Consider the following 19,597-nt stretch of genomic DNA (forward strand, 5'->3'; position numbering starts at 1 on the left):
CTGGGCTTGCTCTGTCTCTGTTTCTGCTGCTGAAGTGAAGATAAAATGGTGCTGGAGCAAGGAGCCCTCAGTGAGGATTGCAGCTGCCCCTTCCCTGCATGGGGCACTGGGACAAGGGGAAAACTGCAGGTGGGAGGTAAGGAATGAAGGAGCACCAGCAGGAGCCCTGACCAGGGGCAGTTTTAGGACACAATAAGGTGCTGAGGTGGAATCTGGAGCTTTATCCTGGTCCCTGGGGTGTTCCTGCAGGTGGAGTCACCCCAGGATGTGGGGGATGTGGAGGTGCAGGAGCTGGACCATGCTGTGCCAAGAGGAACTTCCCAGCGCTCTGAGCCACCTCCAGCCCCGAGCTCCACGTCTTGGTGACATTCCTTGCTGTCACTTCCTGAGTCAGGACCAGCTGCTGGCACCCAGGGAAGCCTCAGGGCTCTGTTAGTCACCGAGCAGCGCTGGGATCTCACCTGGTGGCTCTGGCACAGAGCAGCTCTTGGCTCAGACAGCGCTCTGCTCTTAATCCATACTCAGGATTTCCTTTATGGGGCTGTCAGCCGTGCATAACTGACCTTGATTGTACCTTGCAAAGGAGTTTAATTCCCCAAATGATGCCATTAAAGGTCTCTCATTCATGCAAGGCTTGCTTGGCCAAGTCTTGACCTGCTGTATTTCCCTCCCTGTGCCCTCAGGGAGAACACCTTGCTAAGCAGAGCTTCCTTCACACCCTCAGCTCTGCGCTGGGAACACTTTCCCCTGTGTTTTCCAAAGCCAAGATGTTACAGAGGCATTGGAAGACGAGATCCAAGCATGCTGGCAGCTGTGTTTGAAAGGAAAAGTGTTTGGGAGCTGAATGTTTTAAGGAGCAAAGATTCAGCTGGGCTTTGGCTGGTTGCAGCAGGAGTAGGGAGAGTGACAGCTGGGGATGGAAGTCACCACGCTGCTGCCAGACCTGACCTGGTGGGTCTGACCTCCTGTCTGCCCCCTGCAAAGAATACCCTCCTCATTTCTGTGGGGTCCTGTTTGTTTTTGTCCCCTGATCGTGCCCCTGATGAGCACTAAGTGACAGCTTCCTCTGGGTCAGCTGAGTGCCAGTTGTGAGTCAGAGAGGGCAGAGCTGCTGGCACTGCTGTGCAAATGGAATTCCTGGGCACAGCTGGTGCCAGGTGGTCACTGAATTAGGCTTTGATAGATAGTTGCAGTCATTTGGGGCAGCTGTGCCGCAGGAAATTTATCAAACAAAATGAGAGAAGAGAACAATGCTGTAAAAACATTGAATATGAGATTTGGGTACCTTTATTAGATGACTGAGCCATGCTCAGTTCCCTCAGTTAATTCTCAGCTCATCGTTTTCCTACTGTGAAGTTTCTCAAAAATGAAACAGCCCTGTTTTTATACCTGACTTTTTGAAATAGCTGGTGATGCTCAGCAGGCAGAGCCACATCAATCCTCCGTGAGATCTCCTGGGCCATGGGGAAAACCTGGGAGCAGAGGAGGTTCCTGTGCACCCACCCCACTGCAGGTCTCCTTGCTCTGGTCCACGGCTGAAATTCCATGTTTTCCCTAACTGCCTCTGTCCTGCAGGTGAAGCAGATCATGGAGGAGGCTGTGACCAGGAAGTTTGTGCATGAGGACAGCAGCCACATCATCTCCTTTTGTGGTGAGTCTTCCATGCTGGGGACTGGGGCTTTTGGTGCTGTGCCATTCCTGGGAACACGCTCCAGCTCCAGGACCTTGGGCTGGGGAAGTGGGGAGTGCCAGAGGATGGATTGTTCTGGCAGAGGTTGGAATCCCTGAGGTCTTTCTGCTTAAAAATATACAGGGATGTGTCAAAAGGGGGAGGGATGCTGGCAGTGTGTGCAGCCATTGAGGAAGGACTAGAAATAATATTTAATTTTTAAATTCCCTTGAGAATGGATTCAACTGAAAGCCTGTCGAGTCCAAATCTTTTCTTTGCTGTTACGGAATAGGAGTTTATGGAAAGGAGGCCGGGCTTTCTCCTTTCCTGCTGGGCCCTCACATCAAAGGAGCCTGTTCCCAGCCCGTGGCCCCTGTGTGGCATCGAAAGAGCAGAGCAGACTTCCAGGTGTGACTCATTCCTGCTTTTCTGTGCAGCACGAGGCTCCTCAGCCTGGGATTATTTATAGGCTCCTGTGACAGGGAGCTGAGGCATGCAGGCACGAAGGGCTCCTTGCTTCCTTCTGGCCTCTTAAGATGCTGCTGCCCTTTCCCTGGTTCCTGGTGTCCCCCTCCTGCTCCGTCCGCTCTTCAGCAAGGAACCTGGAACGGTTCCTGCGCCTTCCCCGCTGTTGTGGCTCTCCAGGAGCTGGGTGAGCTTATAAATAACCTCTTTCCCTGCCAAGCAGAGCGTGCTGCAAGGCTGGCTCGGGCTGCCAGAGCTGCCCTTTTCCCTGGAGAGAGCTGCCTTCCCAGCAGAGCCCTCCTGACGGAGCCCTGCGCGCAGCCGGCGCAGCGCAAACCCCTCCGGATGGAGCAGCTCCGGCAGGGAAGGGCAGCAGCCCCCGGCCCCCCCGTGCTGCTGAGAGGGGAGGTTTGGAGCAGACAAACACGAGCTGGCATCTGTCACGTCCAGGCTGCCCTGGGAGGCTGATGGGGAGCCGGCGGCGGGGCCGTGGGAGCGCAGGGTTTGGTGTCCACGTCAGCCAAGGCTGCTCAGCCCGAGAGGTTTGGATGGCATCAGAGCTCTGGGCAGCTCAGGAATATCTTCAGTCTTCTGCCAGGAGTCAAAGCTCCCCCCTTACCTGGGCATAGCTGAGCAGGGACCCTGCACAGTGTGTGTCTGCTGTAGATGATATCCTGAATATCCTGAATTCTGCTGTGAGTTATATCCTGAGGCGTGAGGAGAATCTCTTTGCAGTGGTGACACAACTGAGCTCCAAAACTCATCCCATTAAAAGATCCTACCATTACCCCTGGATTTAGTGGAGGATGGGGAGAGTTTTTCCTATGGAAGCTGCACATTTCCCTGTAGTTTTGCCAGCAGGAGTGGTGTTCTGCAGAGGTTTGGATCTGGCATTGGGAACAGATGCTGCTTGATGCTCTGTGCCAGAGGCCTTTCAGGACCTGAGATTTCTCCCTGCCTGGCAGGGGCTGGGATGTGCTGCCTGTGACATGAGCACAGTGAGAGCACCAGTGCTCCCATTTGTCTGCTGGGAATTTGGAATGGAACTGGTGGCACTGGGAGCTCACACTGGGCAGGAGCATCCCCCATGGGTACCTGAGCTTTCAGCAATCCAAATAGGCACCCCTGGGTGCAGTCCCAGGCAGGTGGGGCTGCTTGTCATTTGTATTTTAGCCATGGAGCTGAAATGAGGGAGATGTTGGCTTTTCTGGCAACGCCATGGAGCAGTTTGGGTTTTAATTTATTTGCAGCTGCACATAATCCTGGGGCAGGTGAAGCCCTCTGGGCTTGTGCAGGGCCTGGTTTCAAAGCCAGATGTCCATGCAGTGGCTCTGCCTGGCTGCTGGGGGTCAGCAGGGCTGGGCTGGCCCAAATCTGCTGTTCTGCCAGCACAGGCTGTGTCTCACCTCCCTTGGATGCTGCTGCTCAGCACCGAGCTGAGGCACAGCATGGAGCAGGGCAGGATAATGAGCCTCTCCCTGCTGTGATGCATGGAATGCCTTTTTCCAGGTGTCTGTGGAGTTGTTCAGCTGTAGGGAAGTGTTCCTTTCCAGACAGGAGGTGAAGCAGCATTTGGTGGGCTCAGCTCAGCAGCGCTGGCTTCCCGGGGAGGAGGGAGCAGAACTCGTTTTCAGACCTGGATCAAGGGCCCAAGGATTGTGGGTCTGTGTTATTTTCCAGTGCTTTGATCAGCCTGTTTAATCAGTCTGTGTTTGGCACTAGACATCCATCCTGGGCCCGCCCAGGGGACTTTGGGAAGGAGCTGCTGGCAGAGCCTGTGCGTGTGCGCGTCTTTCTGTGGAGACATCGCCGGTTCCCGGGATCCCCGCTCACTGTGGCAGGACAGGGAAGGTGTCTGGGGCTGTCTGGGCACTCACTGGGGTTTGGTGAGTGCCTCTGGGCAGAGTCCAGGACTTGGAGTCAGGCACAGCCCTCCCCAGGGAATTAATGAGTCCCTGTGTCCCCAGGTGCCAACGGAGTCCCCAAAGCCAGACTGAGCTGCTGGCATTGCCTGTGGTTTATCTCCAGGTTCTTTGCTCCTTTCAGCTTTTCAGAAAAATGGTTGTATGGACACTGAGATCTTTTGGTGGAAATTGCCCCATTTCCTGTGCTGCTTTAGAAACCCTCAGTGTGTGCCTGTCCTTGCTCCTGAGCTTTCTTCTCCTGACTCACACCTTCCCAGCACAGCCTCCTATTCCAGCTGTGCCCATCCCTTAGGTTGGGCTGAAGGGAAAACATCAGGGAAAAATGTTGGTTTCCCCACAATCCACAAGAAACCCACAAGGAGAGTGTCAGCCTGTTTGCCCAGCACAGCAATTGCCCTGCCTGGAGAAGCTGTGGTGCTTGTTGTTAATTCTCCTGTGGGATGGGATTACAATTTCCTGAAGCCTCTGCCTTCAAATTGACTGTCTGAGGAGTTTTAGGAGCTTGTGGCTGCCCCATCCCTGGAAGTATTCAAGGATGGGTTGGATGGGGCTTAGAGCAAGCTGCTCTAGTGGGAGAGGTCCTGATGAACAGTCCCTTTCTGGATTCCTTGGAGTCCCCTCAGATCCTGGGAGCTGCTGTGAGGTCTCCACACAACCTTCTCTCCCCCAGCCTGAGCAGCCCCAACTCTCTCAGCCTGACTCTGAGGGAAGGTGCTGCAGTGACCCTGAGGCTGGCACAGCTGGCTAGAGCTAATAAAGCCACGATTGCTTGCTGCTAATAATTGTGTGTTCCACTGACGGGCCAATCACTCACAGGGTGATGATCCCTGTGGGTCCTTCCAACTGGGAATATCCTGATCCCGAGGCCTGTGCTCTCTGCAGCCGCCGTGGAATGCTGTGTGCTGTTCGGGCTGAAGCGGAGGGCGGCCGGCTTCCTGCGCAGCAACAAGATCGCAGCGCTGTTCATGAAGGTGGGCAAGAGCTTCCCCCTGGCAGAGGAGCTCTGCAGGAAGGTGCAGGACCTGGAGCAGCTCATTGAGAACGCGTAAGGCACCAGCGTGGCTGCCAACCCTCTCTGCTCACTCGGGTTTTGGGGTGGGAGGCGTGCTTTGGGTCCAACTCCAGCCTCGACAGGAGGAATCACTCCTTCAGTCTTCTCCTGGGTTTTTTATCCCTTGACCCAGCTGGTTGCTGTTCTAGGAGGCTGAGTTGTGGTTGTGGTTTAAGCAGGGGTGGACAAGTTCTAACTCTCTCTGCTCTGGTGCTTCAGGGACAGCTGAGCACGCTGCTCCTGAGCTCTCACAGTTTATGGACCAGTTCACCAAGCCAGCTGGAACCACGTTTGGCCTGTCTGGATGTGCAGGGCTTGAACCTGCAGTAATTCAGCTGCTGTCTGGGAGAGGATTACTCATCCTTGGACAATTAGCAGGGAGATGGATGGAGCAGCTACCTGTGGGCAGGAATTTTAAGCTGCCCTAACATGAGCTGCTCTGCCTGTGAGCTCAGCCGTGGGAAGATGTGTGGGCTGGAGGATTCTGCTGAGGGAGAGCAGAGTTCTGGGGTATCTTCACAGTGGGGAACTGATTTAGTGACGTCTGGTTTCAAATGCAGGTGTGGCCCCTCTGGAGCAGGGGATGGGATAGGGACAGGAAACACCTCCAGAGCTCTGTCCCTGGCAATTCCCTGGGATCCCCCAGCCACCACAGTCAGCACCCCACAAACTCAGGGCAGGAGTGCCCTGGGCTCCCTCAGAGTCCAGGGATGAGCCTGTGGTGTTGTTGTCTCTTGTCTTGTACCTCTAAAGGCGAAACCAGGCCCAGGGGGTCCCGGAGAACGTGCGCAAGGTGCCGAAGCTGCCCAACCTGTCTCCTCAGGCCATCAAGCACCTCTGGATCCGCACAGCCCTCTTCGAAAAGGTCCTGGATAAAATCGTGCACTACCTGGTGGAGAACAGCAGGTGAGTGCTGGCACAGGCCCCCCGTGTCCCTGTCCATGGCACTGGGGGTGCTGCTGCCTGAGCAACACCAGGATCCACGTGGGCCAGGGAAGTCCCTGGATGGCACAGGCCAGGTGTGTCACTCAGTGCCCATCGTGGGGACTCTGATGGATGCCCTGCTGCTGGTGACCACTGTGCACTCCCTAAAATACAGGCAGGCCCCACTGGCCCTGGTGATGGCTGGGTTGGCAGGGCTGCATTGTCCTTGTCTTCTGGGATCCACATGCTGAGGTGTCCTGTCCTGGGACAGGTTAGTTAGGAGATGGTGATGCTTGCAATGTGCTGCAGGAGGGTTGCTGTTCCCCAGGAATTTCTCAGCTGGCAGAAACAGCCTGTTTAGGGCTTCTTGCCCTCTCCCCATCAAAGGGAGATACAGAAAGAGAAGGGCATGACAAGGATTTAAACAACTGTCTATAACTTTTCAGTCCTCCAGCATTTTGCTGTCCTTTATTTCTTCTAGTAAGTACTATGAGAAGGAAGCTCTCCTGATGGATCCTGTGGATGGGCCAATTCTTGCATCTTTACTGGGTAACACTTTCTTTACTTGCTTTCCCTCCTTGCATTCCAAACCCATGTTCCCAAATCTGTGATCTGCAGATCCGGGAGGTGACGGCGGCCGTGGGCTCAGGGATGGCTCCCTCATGTTTGGGATGTTCCTCTCCACAGTGGGGCCCTGTGCACTGGAATACACCAAGATGAAGACTGCTGACCACTTCTGGACAGACCCCTCTGCGGATGAGCTGGTGCAGAGGCACCGGATCCACAGCTCCCACTGCCGCCAGGACTCGCCCACCAAGCGCCCGGCGCTCTGCGTGAGTGGGGGATAAACCTCTCTCTGCTCCTCCCAGATCCACAGGATCTGGGCTCCCTTTGCTTGTGGAGCCCTCTGAGGAGGGAAGTCTTTGAGGCAGAGGTGCTGGGAAGGTGGCCCATGGAGAGCACTGACCTTCCTGGCACTGCATCCCAGGGTCTGTGTCCCTGGGGACCATCATGTACAAACAGAAAGCTGAATCTGCTCTGTGCATTGCAAACAGAGCTCACTCCTGGGGCTTCTCTAAGCTTGGACAGGGTCAGGAACCCCCTTAGAGGACCCTGAGGGAAAGATTTCTAGTAGTGACTCTCGTAAGTGTATAAGTGAGGAGGGAAGGTGGTTCAAGAGGAGCTTTTGTGAAGCTGGAGGGTGTCTGTGCTCACCTCACTTTTGTGGGCGTGTCTCTTGCAGATTCAGAAAAGACATTCCAGTGGCAGCATGGATGACAGGCCATCCCTGTCTGCCAGGGACTACGTGGAGTCCCTGCACCAGAATTCCCGAGCCACACTCCTGTACGGCAAGAACAACGTCCTGGTGCAGCCGGTGAGCTCCTGCTGGGAAACCTGGGCTTTGAAACACTGCTCTGCTCCTCAGCACCTCCTCCTGTCCCAAGTGGCTCTTGGATGGAGAAAAGCACATTTTTAATCTGGGAAGACAGTGAATGTGCTGTGTTTCTGGAGGTCTTGGTGATGTGGATCCTCGCAGTGGGATGGAAGAGCTCTGCTCCAGTCTGGGTAGAAACACAGGCTCCTCTCCCTGCCCATTCTTTACCACAGAACTCCTTCTCCCATCCCATCCTGCTTCTTGTAGTCAATTAAATGAAGTGCAAACTGCTTTTAGGTGGAGGTATTAAGTTTTCCTTGCTGGGCAGCTGCTCTCAGCCCTTTTCCAAGGCCTTGAGGTGTCCTGGAGTCTCCGCTAGGAGATTTTCCAGGGACACGACGGGTTTCCCTGGTTTGTGACTTGGGCTCAGGTGCAGCGTGCAGGGCTGTGTGTGAGCCCTGGGCTCCAGGGCTTTGTTCTTGTGGCATCTTCCAGCTATGTTTCCCTTCCCCAGCGAGATGACATGGAGGCAATCCCGGGATATCTGTCCCTCCACCAGACTGCCGACATCATGGCACTGAAGTGGACCCCCAACCAGCTGATGAACGGCTCCGTGGGGGACCTGGACTACGAGAAGAGGTGACTGGCTCCAAGTGTACCAGAGCAAGGGAGGAGATGTTCTCCTGGGTCACAGTTTGGATCTGGGATGCAAAGCCATCACCGTTGTCCCAGAGCAAAACCATCATCCTTGAGCCTGGAATGGGAAGGGTGGCAGGGGGTGGTGTGAGACGTGTCTCTGCTGGGAAGTGCTCAGCGAGGGAGTGGGGTTTGTTCCAAAACACACAAAGTGGTTTCATTTGTTGCCCTGGGGGATTTTCTGAGGGGAATGCCCTCCCCTCCCTCCCAGCACACCCTGCTCCTGGGTTTCTCCTGGCTCCAGGAAAGTGGGAGTGTTTAGAACACTGATTCTCTGACATAGAGTAGAGATCTTCTTCAGCAAAACTTGGTCTCAGTTTCGTTCACTGTCAGTTGTAGTTTTCTGGGTTTTGTTTACCGGTGTTCTTTTCATCTCCCCTTTCTTCTTGGCCCCTGGGCCATTCAGTTGTGCCTCCCCTAAAATCTGTTTTCATCTCTACACCCCTTTTCTGAGTTCTTGCCTTGGGCATCAGCCTAAGCTCTAAAAATTCCCAGTGTCAAGACGTGACCAAGGAAGAGAGGAGGCAGATGGCACAGTAAGTATGACTGTACAAGGAGTGACTCTTGCACACCTTCCTGTCCTTCACAAGCTGTTTTTAATGTTATTTAAGCACTATTTTTATGAAGTGGCAGATGCTGCTGCTGCTGCTGCTGAGAATCTGGAAATTTGCTTTGTTACAAAGATGTGGGATGTGATTGAGTGCTGACACCCTCGGACAGCAGTGCTGGGCTCTCCAAAGGAATGAAACCCTGCCTCTCTGCTCTGTCTGGTGGCCACCAGCTCTCCAGCATATTCTAGATTTGCTCAGACACCTCGAGGTGCCTGGGCTGAGACAGTTCTTGAACAGAAGCAGCTGAGACCAAATCTGTTGTAAGCTCTGAAAAAACCCCACAAGTTGTGAGGGTTTATTTCCCTGCCCCAGGGAGAAGCAGCAACCCAGGTTTGGACCTGACTGAACATTTCCTCAGGGCTCCAGGGCCGCTCCTGATGGATTCTTGGGGTGCTCAGAGGAGAATGCTCAGCTCTGCAGGGCTCCAGTCCCTCCCTGCAGTAGCCAGGATCCATTTCCTGTGTCTGGGAACAGTGTGAGGGCAGAGAAACCACCCAGGGCAGGTGGGACAGGACTGGCCGTGGCTGAGCTGAGGTGGCAGGGACAGCTCCTGGCTCTGGAGGGGTGTTATCACTCATCAGGCTGGCATCACTGCTCTGGGATCTCATCCTTTCTGTGGCTTTGCCTGGTGCCAGGGGATCTGGAGCAGGATTTGGAGCTGCTGTGAGCAGCAGCAGAGCCTCTCACACCCTCGAGGCTCACAGCTTCCCTGTCCCTCTGTTCCAGCGTGTACTGGGACTATGCCATGACCATTCGCCTGGAGGAGATCGTGTATCTGCACTGCCACCAGCAAGGTAAGGCCACAGCTGGGGGCTGTGTCACCCTGGGCTTGATCCCTTCCCTCTGGGATGGTTCTGCTTTGGCTCCAGGGCAGATGCCCAGAGCTCTGGGTGCTCACTATGATTTAAGTGCTTCTAGGCAAGTCTTTTCCCCAGCTGTGGTGCTTGGCTGGGAGTGCTCCCTGCAGAGCTCTGATTTCCAAGGGGGTGATCCCAGCAAGCCTTTCCCAGGGCCTGTCTTACCATGGACTTAGAGGAGAATCCAAACACGGAAGAAAGTCCTTATTTTCCATTCCCTGAGCTTTCCTGCCCTCTGCCTTTCGGCCTGTGCTGTTTCCCTCACTGATGGCTGTGCCTGCTCTCGCTGTTGCCAACAGTAGACAGTGGTGGCACGGTTGTCCTGGTGAGCCAGGATGGCATCCAGAGGCCACCTCTGCGCTTCCCCCGTGGAGGACACTTGCTGCAGTTCCTGTCCTGCCTGGAGAATGGCCTCCTGCCCCACGGGCAGCTGGATCCACCCCTCTGGTCACAGCGGGGAAAGGTGGGTGCCCGTTCCTGCCTGGGTTCCCATGTGGACCCTCTGCCTGGCATTAGCGGCTGCTGTGTTTTAAATGATCCCCTCCCAAAATTAATAAGGAAGGTGGGGCTTAAAATGTGGTGGTTTGGTTTAGCTCATGGCCTTGCCCAGCTGAACAGAGCCCTCTGGAAAGCTGGGGGGGCGGTGTGGGAGGGCTGCCCATGGGGTTTGGTTCTCTGGGCTGTGCTTACCCCGTGCCCAGCAGGGTTATGGATTCACCTGCCACTGGAAGCTTGATCCAGGGGCTGCTCCAGCCCAGGGAATGTGCAGACGTGGCAAAGCATGTGGGGCAGGAGCTCGGGAAGGGGGTGGTGGGGCCTGGGTGGCTCTGAAGGGCACGTTCTGCTCCCCCAGGGAAAGGTGTTTCCCAAACTGAGGAAGCGCAGCCCCCAGGGCTCCTCCGAGTCCGCGTCCGACAAGGAGGATGACGAAGCCACGGATTATGTCTTCAGGATCATCTACCCCGGGACACAGGCGGAGTTTGGTGAGTGCAGGGCAGGCTTTGGGGGGGTTTGTAGGTGCTGATGGGCATGGGGCAAACCAGGAGGTGGTTCCAGGGGAAGGGCCCTGGTTGTGCCAGTGCTTCCTGATCTTAAATGGCATCATTTAAGGAATGGGAAGCCCTGGCACAGAGAAGCCGTGGCTGCCCCATCCCTGGAAGGGTCCAAGGCCAGGCTGGATGGGGCTTGGAGTAACCTGGGATAGTGAAAGTTGTCCCTGCCCATGGCAGGGGGTGGAACTAAATGATCTCTAAATTCCCTTCCAACCCAAATCATTCCATGATTCTGTTTGGTTTTTTTTTTTTCCCTTCCACTTGCTACTGAGTCCTTTGTTTCTGCAGCTGCACAACAACATTAATGGTCAGAAAAAGCCCCTCTTACACATAATTTCAGTAAGAAGGTTCACTTTGGTCACCTGGGGGCCACCTTCTGCCATCAGATGCCCCCAGGGCTGATTCTTCTCTTGCTGCCCCCAGGCTGCACTAAACCCAGTGATGTTCCTTCAGTGTGGCTCCTGCAGCTCAAAGGGGAGGTCACAGCACCCTGCTCTGGGTGCTGCCAGGCTGCACCCACCTGTCTTCAGTCCCTAACTCGAGGGAGGGGATGCTGCTGGATTCTCCAAACCAGAAATGCCTCTTCATGTCTGGTGGTGAATGATCTGAACCTGGCTGAAATGTCTGGACATTTGTCCTCACTCTTCTCTGGGATGCCAAGAACTGTTTTCTGACCTCTGGGGACATCATAGGTGACTTTATGAGGGGGAAAGCGTGAGTTTTAGATAGAAGACTTGCAGAGTGCTTTTTAAAAATGCTCTGAAATCTGATGGAAACCTTTTTCCTGCATTTTGGAGGCTATGAGGGAGAAATTACATCTGCTGTGACTCCTCCATAACGTCAGTTGAGATTATACTTGGTTCTCCCTGCCTTCAGCTGACTAACACGATTCAGTGAGTCAGATAAAAACCTGATTGAAGCTAAAACAGCAGATAGAGATGTGCCTTTCTGTGGCTGCCTTTTGATCTACCCCTTAAAATTCCATGCTGGGGGCCACATTTTCTGGGAAATGAATTGCTGCCATCTACTCAGCTGGCGTCATCACAGCCTGTGCTGTTCCTGTGCACCTCCCCAGCCAGAGGTGGAACTGCATCATTCTCTCTTCTCCACAGATTCTTCCTTTCTCCCCTTTCATTGGTGCCTTTGTCCTCTCTCTGTGTCTCTAGTTGCCATTAATGGTGCTTTTCACCCATTCCTTGTGCCTGTGACTGCTGGGAGAGGGAAGATCATGAAGATTCCAGCTGGAAGCAAGATGGTGGTGATCCCTAAATGGTGTCTGAGTCTCTCTGGCACATCCCGAGCTCTCCGTGCTGCTCTGGGCACCTCCAGGCCTCAGTGTAATGAGCTGTTGGTTGGGTCTGGTGCTCAGCTCGCCTGTGTTGTCACTTGGGAGGTCCTGTAGAGCTGTCCCTGTCACCACTGACCATCACTGACCCATCAGCTCAATGCGAGGGGAAAGGACTTTTGTGGGAATAATTCAATATTTTTCCTGCCAATGTAATCTATTCCTTATTACAAGCTGGGAGAGCCAGTGAGACCAAGAGAGAGCAAGGACACTTCTGCTCAGCCAGAAGATGAGATTTCTACCACAATTTAATTTCCAAGGAGGAGTAAAAAAGATTATTCCTCATGGTCTGGGTCATGTGTGGAGCAGGACCCGAGGCCTTTGCAGCAGCACTTTGAGTTTAAGCAGGGATTAACAAGTGACAACATACAGAGCTCCTGCTGTCCCTCTCAACCTCTTCATCCAAGTCTTCATCTCCTGTCTCGTGATTTGGATGCTCCCTTCTTTCCCTGATCTCTGGATGAGATCCTTTGAGGGATGGGCCTTTTTCCCTTCCAGTAATACCCTATGCCTGGGACAGCAGCTGATTTCAATCCTGTTTTCTCTCTGCAGCCCCTTCTCTGGAGCCTCTGCCTGGGGTGTTGGGTTTCTGCCTTGGTCAGCACGAAGCAGTTTAAGATCAGCTTTCTGCATTAGCTGGTTAATTAGTGATGGTTGTCTCCCATCAGTGCTCTTTGTTCCCTTTCCTTTCTCCTGAGCTCACCAGTGCTGTGATTCCCTGTGGTGGGCCCTGCTTGGTAGCTGGAGCCTCCTTGGGAAGAGCGGGATGAAAGCTCTCTCTCTGCTGGGCCCCTGTATCTCCCTGACTCCAGGGCAGTGCCAGGCTGTAGCTGATGATCCTCTCTGCCCTCCTGCAGTGCCCCAGGACCTGATGGACACTCCAGGGGCTGTCCTGCCCCCCATGTGGCAGCCCAGCACCCGCAAATCCTCCTGCTCCTCCTGCTCCCAGAGCGGCTCCTCCGACGGGGGCCCCGCCAATGGCTGCAGCCACGAGAGGTACGAGGAGCCAGGGGCACAGCAGAGCCAGGGCTCAGTGCCAGGAACCACGGCAGGGTCAGTGGGATGGGGCTGAGGTGAGGCTTGTCCCTGCATCTGGGACATCTCAGCTGCCCCAGAGCCTGGCAGCAGGAATGGCTGCTCCGAAGCCGGGCAGCATCCCTGGTGGATCTCTGCAGGATCAGTGGGATCACAGCCAGGCTGAGGGCATGAACAGGGGCATTTTGTCCCCTCACATCCTGTGTGTTTCTGTTGGCAGAGCTCCACTGAAGCTACTGTGTGACAACATGAAGTACCAGATTCTGTCCCGGGCTTTCTATGGCTGTAAGTACTTGTCACCCCCCTGCTGCCTTGGGATGAGACTGGATGAGGGATGAGGTCCTGGGCTCCGGGCTGGGAGTGGTGCTGGGGTCAGCTGGCAGTGGCTGGGGGAACTGGGACCAGCCTGCTGCAGGTGCTCAGGGTGGGGAGCAAAGAGCTGGAGTGTGACTCTCAGCCTCGAGCCCCAGCAGCAGCACTGGGGGTACCAAGATGAGGGACCTGTCCTGGTGGATTCCCTGCTCCAAGGGCAGAGTGTGGCTGCAGAGGGTCTTCCCCAGGGCCCTTTCTCCTGCTCTTCATCCTTTGTAGGAATTCCAAGCACAGAAAGTTCTCAAAATCTTGTACATGCAAGCTTAAACATAGAAATGAACACAGGGTTCAACCTGAGGCCTTGGAAAAGGCTTCTGCCTTTAAATCCAGAAGGATTTAGAAACTTTGTGTGTGTAGTTTAAATAGAAAGACATTAAGCTAAGCAGTAGAAAGTTTTAAGGTTTTAAAGCTGAGATATAGAAGTAGTTAAAAAGGTAATAAGAAGTTTAAGGTTAGGGTTAAATGTTAGGCTAAGAAAGTCTGCACTGCAGCAAAGAGGTATAAAACAAAATAATTAACTATTGGTGTAAAAGTGAAAACACTCTTTTGTGGCAATCCTCATGTTTCCTGGAGTTCCACAGCTGAAGGTGTGGTGTTCCTGCTGCAGGGTTGGCCTACTGCAGACACCTGTCCACGGTGAGAACCCACCTGTCAGCGCTGGTGAACCACAGCATCGTGTCCCCCGACGTGCCCTGCAGCGCCAGCGCCGGGCTCACCGTGGACATCTGGCACAGATACCTGCAGGACAGCTCGGTAGGGCCACGCCCTGGGGACACCAGGGCAGTGTCACTGAAGTGGGTGCATCATGGGGAGGTGGTGAAACACATCAAGAAGTTCCTCAAGGGGGGAAATCAGCCAGGCTGCACAGAGCCCGAGGCTAATCCTAATCCTCATCCTCAGTACGTGAGAGCTGAGGAGTGAATGCTGCTCTTCTTAAAGTGCTTCTGCTCAGAGCCTGCCTGCAGCAGTGTCTGTCACTGCTGTCCTGACTGGGGTCCTGATGTGCTGCCAGCTCAGAGGCACAGCAGTGGCCCTCGGTGACTTTGGTGGGCCGCTTGTTGGTGTGGAGAGTCAAAATGTCCACCCACAGCAGCCTGTGGCTCTCCTTAAGCCCATGCAGGGTTCTGAGGGATCACTGGCAGTGAGGCTGGGGTTGGTTGGGGTCTGGGAGAGCTCTGGGTGCTGAAGTGGGGGACAGCCATACACCCCCTGTGCTGGCTGTGTCTGTCCCTGACCCAGGCTCTTCCCACAGAGTTACGAGGACCAGGAGCTGCTGCGGCTGATCTACTACGGCGGGATCCAGCACGAGATCAGGAAGGCGGTGTGGCCCTTCCTGCTGGGCCATTACCAGTTTGGGATGACGGAGGCGGAGAGGAAGGAGGTTGGTGAGGGTGTGCTGCCAGCTTTGTGTGCCCTGGTCCTGCCCAGTGGAAGGGTCTGTTAGCGGTGAGCCCGCTGGGCCTCATGTCCACTCTGCACTGGGATGGGGGCAGGAGTGGGACAAACACTTGGATCAGGAATTGATAGGGCCAAGCTTGTCACTGGCCTGTGCAGCTCCTCATATTCAGTGCCTTGTGCGCCTTGGGAGGGCGGGGAGGAGATGGATGGGCATTTTTCCATCCAAATTTCAGCCACGTTTTGCGGATCAGGCGCTGTGCAGGGTAAGGGTGGCTGCGTCCCACGAGCTGCCGTTCACACAAGGGTGCACCCCGCTGTGTGGGGCGCAGGAGGGGCTGGTTTGGGGCTCTCCAGGGACAGCCATTCCCAGCCCCTGTCCCCCCCATGTCCCAGGCTGATGAGCAGACCCGGGCGTGCTACGAGCACACGATGGCAGAGTGGCTGGGCTGCGAGGCCATCGTCCGGCAGCGCGAGAAGGAGTCCCACGCCGCAGCCCTGGCCAAGTGCTCCTCGGGGGCCAGCCTGGACTCCCACATCCAGAGGATGATGCACAGGGACTCGACCATCAGCAACGAGGTGAGGGCGTGGGGGGCTTGGGCAGTGCCCACCCAGAGTCCGTGTGGGGTCCTGCCCACCCTCCTCCCCTGACCCTTGTCCCCACCTGTGTGTCTTGCTCCTCACTGTATTCCGTGGGAGTGAGATCCTCATTACCCGATGCACTCCTGGGGCACATCAGGATTAGCTCCGTGGAAGAGGGTTTGAAGAAGGGAGGAGGAGGAAGAGCATGTTCCTGGCACTAAGGGGCTGTGAAGCAGAGCACTGGGCTTCCTGGCTCCAGGATGGAAGAAGCCTCAGCACGCCCTCAGTGTCATCCATGGGGACACACAGCCCCTTGGGACTGGCTTTTAGCAATGCAGTGAGGAATGAGATCCACAGCCCAAACCTGTGTGGAGGGAAAAGCCTGTGAAAGGAAAGGCAGTCCTGGGAACAGAGTCCAGGGAGTGTTTCCATGAGTGTTTTGTCCTTGGAGGAGAAGAGCCCAGCATGGCAGAGCATTCCCTGACCTCAGGCTGCTGGCCCAGAGGTGAGGGGAGGTGAGCGCTGGAGACTTGATCTGCTTCCCTCTGGGAAGTTTGTGTGGGTGCTTTGGGAAAGAGATGAGCTCAGCCCCAGTGCTGCAGGCTACTTGTGTGCCCAGAGAGGGAGAGATGCAGGGAAAGCAGGTCTGAGCCAGGGACAGGATGATGCAGCTCTCAGGGTGAGAAGAGGCGCTGCTCCATAGGCTGAAGCCCTGGGAATCATTCCCATCCCCTCAGCACCTCCATTGTGGCTCTTCCTTTATATCCACGTGTTCTGGGAACTGGGAAGGGAGCTGGCAGAGTGAACACATGCAAAGTTTCCCCCCTTTCCCATCTCGACCTGAAATTTCCTGTTTTAAGTGCTCCCATGGAAATGGAGGAAAACTGTCGCCCTTCCTCTCCTCACCAGAGCCCTGCCCAGCAAACACCCACAATACAAGGGTGGGGACAACTGCTGTTCTGAATGTGCTGTATTTTCTTATAATCCTATTGTTTGTGTGTGGTGTCATGGCCATGCTCTGCACCTCTGCTCAGCTAATGGGGAGGACTTGCTCTCACTGAGGACTGGCTGCTCAGAGGGACCCCACGGAGCTGAGCAAGGAGCTGGTGCCTGCAGAGCCCAGCCTTTCCCTCTGTGCTTCAGCTGGAAGCCAGAACAGGGTGCTCGTGACTTTGAGAGGAGCTGCTTCCACTGAGTCTGGCTTAAAACATCAATATTTGTCCTTGAAGAAAAGGAAAAAAGCATGAATATGCTTAGAGGGACTGTTTTATAGCCTGACTTCATCGTTTATGTAAACTGAGCTGGGCTGAGCTGCATTGCTGCCAAATTAGGACAGAGATTTGTAGAAATTTGCACTCCAGGGAGGCAACGTGATCTCCGTGCAGGCCAGAAGAAAGCAGCTCCTTCAGACCCAGCACACAGCACTTGAACAAGTGCAGTGACCTGGGGCTTTGGCTTTGTCACCTTCCCAGCAGTGTTGGGGCTGAGGCAGGGCTGGGTGCTGCAGCAGCACTGATGTGACAGGAACATCCTCCAAGGGTCAGATATTTACTGGATGCATTTTCTGCTGCTTCTTCACCTGCAGAAGCACCACCTCTGCTTGAGTTCCCTCACCCTGACACTTTATCTTCTCTTTTCTTTCTCTTCTCCCTGTCCTCTGCAGTCCTCGCAGAGCTGCAGCTCCGGCCGGCAGAATCACGCCCGGCTGCAGAGTGACTCCAGCTCCAGCACCCAGGTGAGCCCCTTGTCCCTCCATCCCTTGTGCCCTTGGCTTGGGCTGACCCCTCACCACAGCCACAATGATTTCTGGCAAACAGAACCAGGGCTGGGAGAGGTGAATGAGTCCCCAGCCTGCTTTGGAGCTGCTGATGTCAGAACAGAGCTCTGCTCGTGGTGTTCAGTGTTCACCTGCCAGCTCTGCCCCGTGGCCTCACACCTGAAGGCCCATGGCTGCTCCCTCTGTTCATTCCCAGGTGTTTAACACCTGTTGAAATTTCTGCCCATAATAATATAATAATAATATAATATATAATATAATATTATAATAATATAATGCCAAGCAAAGTCCTTTTTGAGCAGGGATTTGTGGAGCTGTGCAAACGACCAAGCACTGACTCAAATCCAGGGAGAAGAAGCTAAAGGGGGATTTTCCTCTGTGCACTGCTGGGAACATGGGCACTACGAGTATACAGCTCTTGGGGACGTAGTGCCTGTGTTCCCAACACTCACTGGATGCCTGGGATATCTTCCCACTTTGCAGGTGTTTGAATCCGTGGATGAGGTTGAACAGACTGAAGTGGATTCTCAGCTGGAAGATGGCAAGCAAAGCAAGATCCCAAATGGGACAGTCCCCAATGGCACGTGTTCTCCTGATTCTGGGCACCCCTCCTCCCAAAACTTCTCCATCACATCGGGGTTCTCAGAGCGCAGCTTCAGCAACGAGGACAGTGCTCTGGAAACCACCAAATCCTCATCCAGCTCCCAGGGCAAGGCTGCTGGGTCCGATGTGCCAGCCCCACCGGACACGGATGGTGTCCAGCAGGAGAAGCTGGAAGGCCAAGACAGCCTGGAAGGTGAATTTCCCACCGGTGGAAGTGTGGACTTTGTCCCCATGGGTGAGGGCTCGGCGGGGCTCCTGCATGACAGTGACAGCGTGGCCCTGGCTGTGGTGGAGAGCTGGGCAGACAGCGAGGCTGAGAAGCAGAGCCTGGTGGAGAGTGAGGACAACCTCTCTGAGGAGCCAGAAATGGAGAGTCTGTACCCACAGCTGGACTCTCTGACTGTGACTGACCTGACCAGCAGTGAACCAGCTGCTCTCTCCTCCACGGGTGTCACCTACTCTGTAAGTACAGACCTGGCCAGGGGGGGTTCCTTCCTGGATGCCTCACAGGACCACAGAACTCCAGAAGAGCTGGGGTGGGAAGGGTCCTCTGGAGATCATCCAGCCTAACCCCCCTGCCAAGGGAGCGTCACCTGGGGCAGGTGACACAGGAACGTGTCCAGGTGGGTTTGGGATGTCTCCAGAGAAGGAGATTCCGTGCTCTCCCTGGGCAGATGTTCCAGGGCTCTGCTACCCTGAATGGGAAGAAGTTTTTCCTCATGTTGAGGTGGAACTTGTGTTTCAGTTAATGGCCATTGCTCCTTGTCCTGTCACTCAGCACCACTGAAAAGAGTGTCACTCTCCTTTTGGCACATGATTTGAGATGTTTGTATGGATTGATGAGATTTCCTCTCAGTCTTGTCTTGCCCTGACTGACAAGGCCCAGCTCCTGCAGTCTATCCTCATCAGAGAGATACTTCAGACCCCAAATAATCTCTCTGGCTGCTGCTGGACCCTCCCTGGCAGCAGCTTGTCTTTCTTGAGCTGTGGAGCCCAGAACTGAACACCACACTCCAGATGTGCCTCACTGGGGCTGAGTGGAGGGGCAGAGTTTACCTGCACTTGCCTGGCTGGGCATAGAGGGGCTCCCACCTTCCACCCAAACTCTGCCCTGTCACTCTACTGCCCTTGCAACTCCCTCCCTGCTTTTTACTGGAAAACAAATCGACTCTGCTCTTGTTTTGGGCAGCCAGAGCTGCTGGACATGTACACGGTGAACCTGCACCGCATCGAGAAGGATGTGCAGCGCTGTGACCGCAACTACTGGTACTTCACCCCTGCCAACCTGGAGAAGCTCCGCAATGTCATGTGCAGGTGGGGGCTGTGGGGGGCTTCCTGGGATTCACCTGCAGGCTGGAGCCTCAAACTGTGTTGTGGTTAATGAGTTTTGCTCCGTGCCTTCCTCCCCTCGTCATCCCAGCACTGGGGCCACAGCTCTGAGTTCCCAGACCGAGGTGTCTGGCTGTCCTTCCCCATCACTGCTGTGTCCTGTGGTTTTGGCCAAGGCAGAGGCTCCCTGGGCTGCCCAGGAACATAGTGCAGCCCACCTGCTTCCTGGAGCATACCTGCAAAATGTTTTAATGAGGATCAGCCCACAGAGCTGTAGTGCTAATGAGAAAGTGCCTGAAGCACCGGAATGGTTTGTGCCTACCCAAAATCCCAGGAGAGAGCCAGACCTGGGTGCATTTCTGAGTCCCTGTGACTCAGAGCTTGCCTAGTGACACTCACAGACTCAGACCAGCTCCAGCTCAGCTGCTGCTTCACAGGGAGCAAAGGATAAAATATTATTACTCATCTTGCAAACATGAGGAGAAGCTGCTGTTCCATCAGTGCTGTCACTTCACCCGACAGCCAGAGCTGGAG

The 19,597-nt window shown here is 54.9% G+C and overlaps 1 protein-coding gene across 2 annotated transcripts in view; it reads left to right on the forward strand.

Moving 5' to 3' along the window:
* The window catches only part of SGSM1 (small G protein signaling modulator 1), a 32,484-nt gene that overhangs the window by 8,430 nt on the left and 4,457 nt on the right, over nt 1-19,597 (forward strand). The window contains exons 3-21 of one of the 2 annotated variants that reach the window (XM_086856538.1): nt 1,576-1,651; nt 4,942-5,104; nt 5,864-6,016; nt 6,516-6,583; nt 6,722-6,867; nt 7,278-7,409; nt 7,924-8,048; nt 9,443-9,510; nt 9,873-10,036; nt 10,427-10,556; nt 11,792-11,962; nt 12,828-12,966; nt 13,226-13,290; nt 13,985-14,130; nt 14,630-14,758; nt 15,169-15,351; nt 17,018-17,089; nt 17,615-18,196; nt 18,924-19,048. In XM_086856538.1, the coding sequence (XP_086712664.1) occupies nt 1,576-1,651; nt 4,942-5,104; nt 5,864-6,016; nt 6,516-6,583; nt 6,722-6,867; nt 7,278-7,409; nt 7,924-8,048; nt 9,443-9,510; nt 9,873-10,036; nt 10,427-10,556; nt 11,792-11,962; nt 12,828-12,966; nt 13,226-13,290; nt 13,985-14,130; nt 14,630-14,758; nt 15,169-15,351; nt 17,018-17,089; nt 17,615-18,196; nt 18,924-19,048 (2,837 nt within the window). The remainder of the gene's footprint in view (nt 1-1,575; nt 1,652-4,941; nt 5,105-5,863; nt 6,017-6,515; nt 6,584-6,721; nt 6,868-7,277; nt 7,410-7,923; nt 8,049-9,442; nt 9,511-9,872; nt 10,037-10,426; nt 10,557-11,791; nt 11,963-12,827; nt 12,967-13,225; nt 13,291-13,984; nt 14,131-14,629; nt 14,759-15,168; nt 15,352-17,017; nt 17,090-17,614; nt 18,197-18,923; nt 19,049-19,597) is intronic. The other variant, XM_086856539.1, reaches the window with a different exon arrangement.

The sequence above is a fragment of the Cyanistes caeruleus genome, chromosome 18 (assembly GCF_971803275.1).
Source record: "Cyanistes caeruleus chromosome 18, bCyaCae1.hap1.1, whole genome shotgun sequence".
Classification (NCBI taxonomy): Eukaryota; Metazoa; Chordata; class Aves; order Passeriformes; family Paridae; genus Cyanistes; species Cyanistes caeruleus.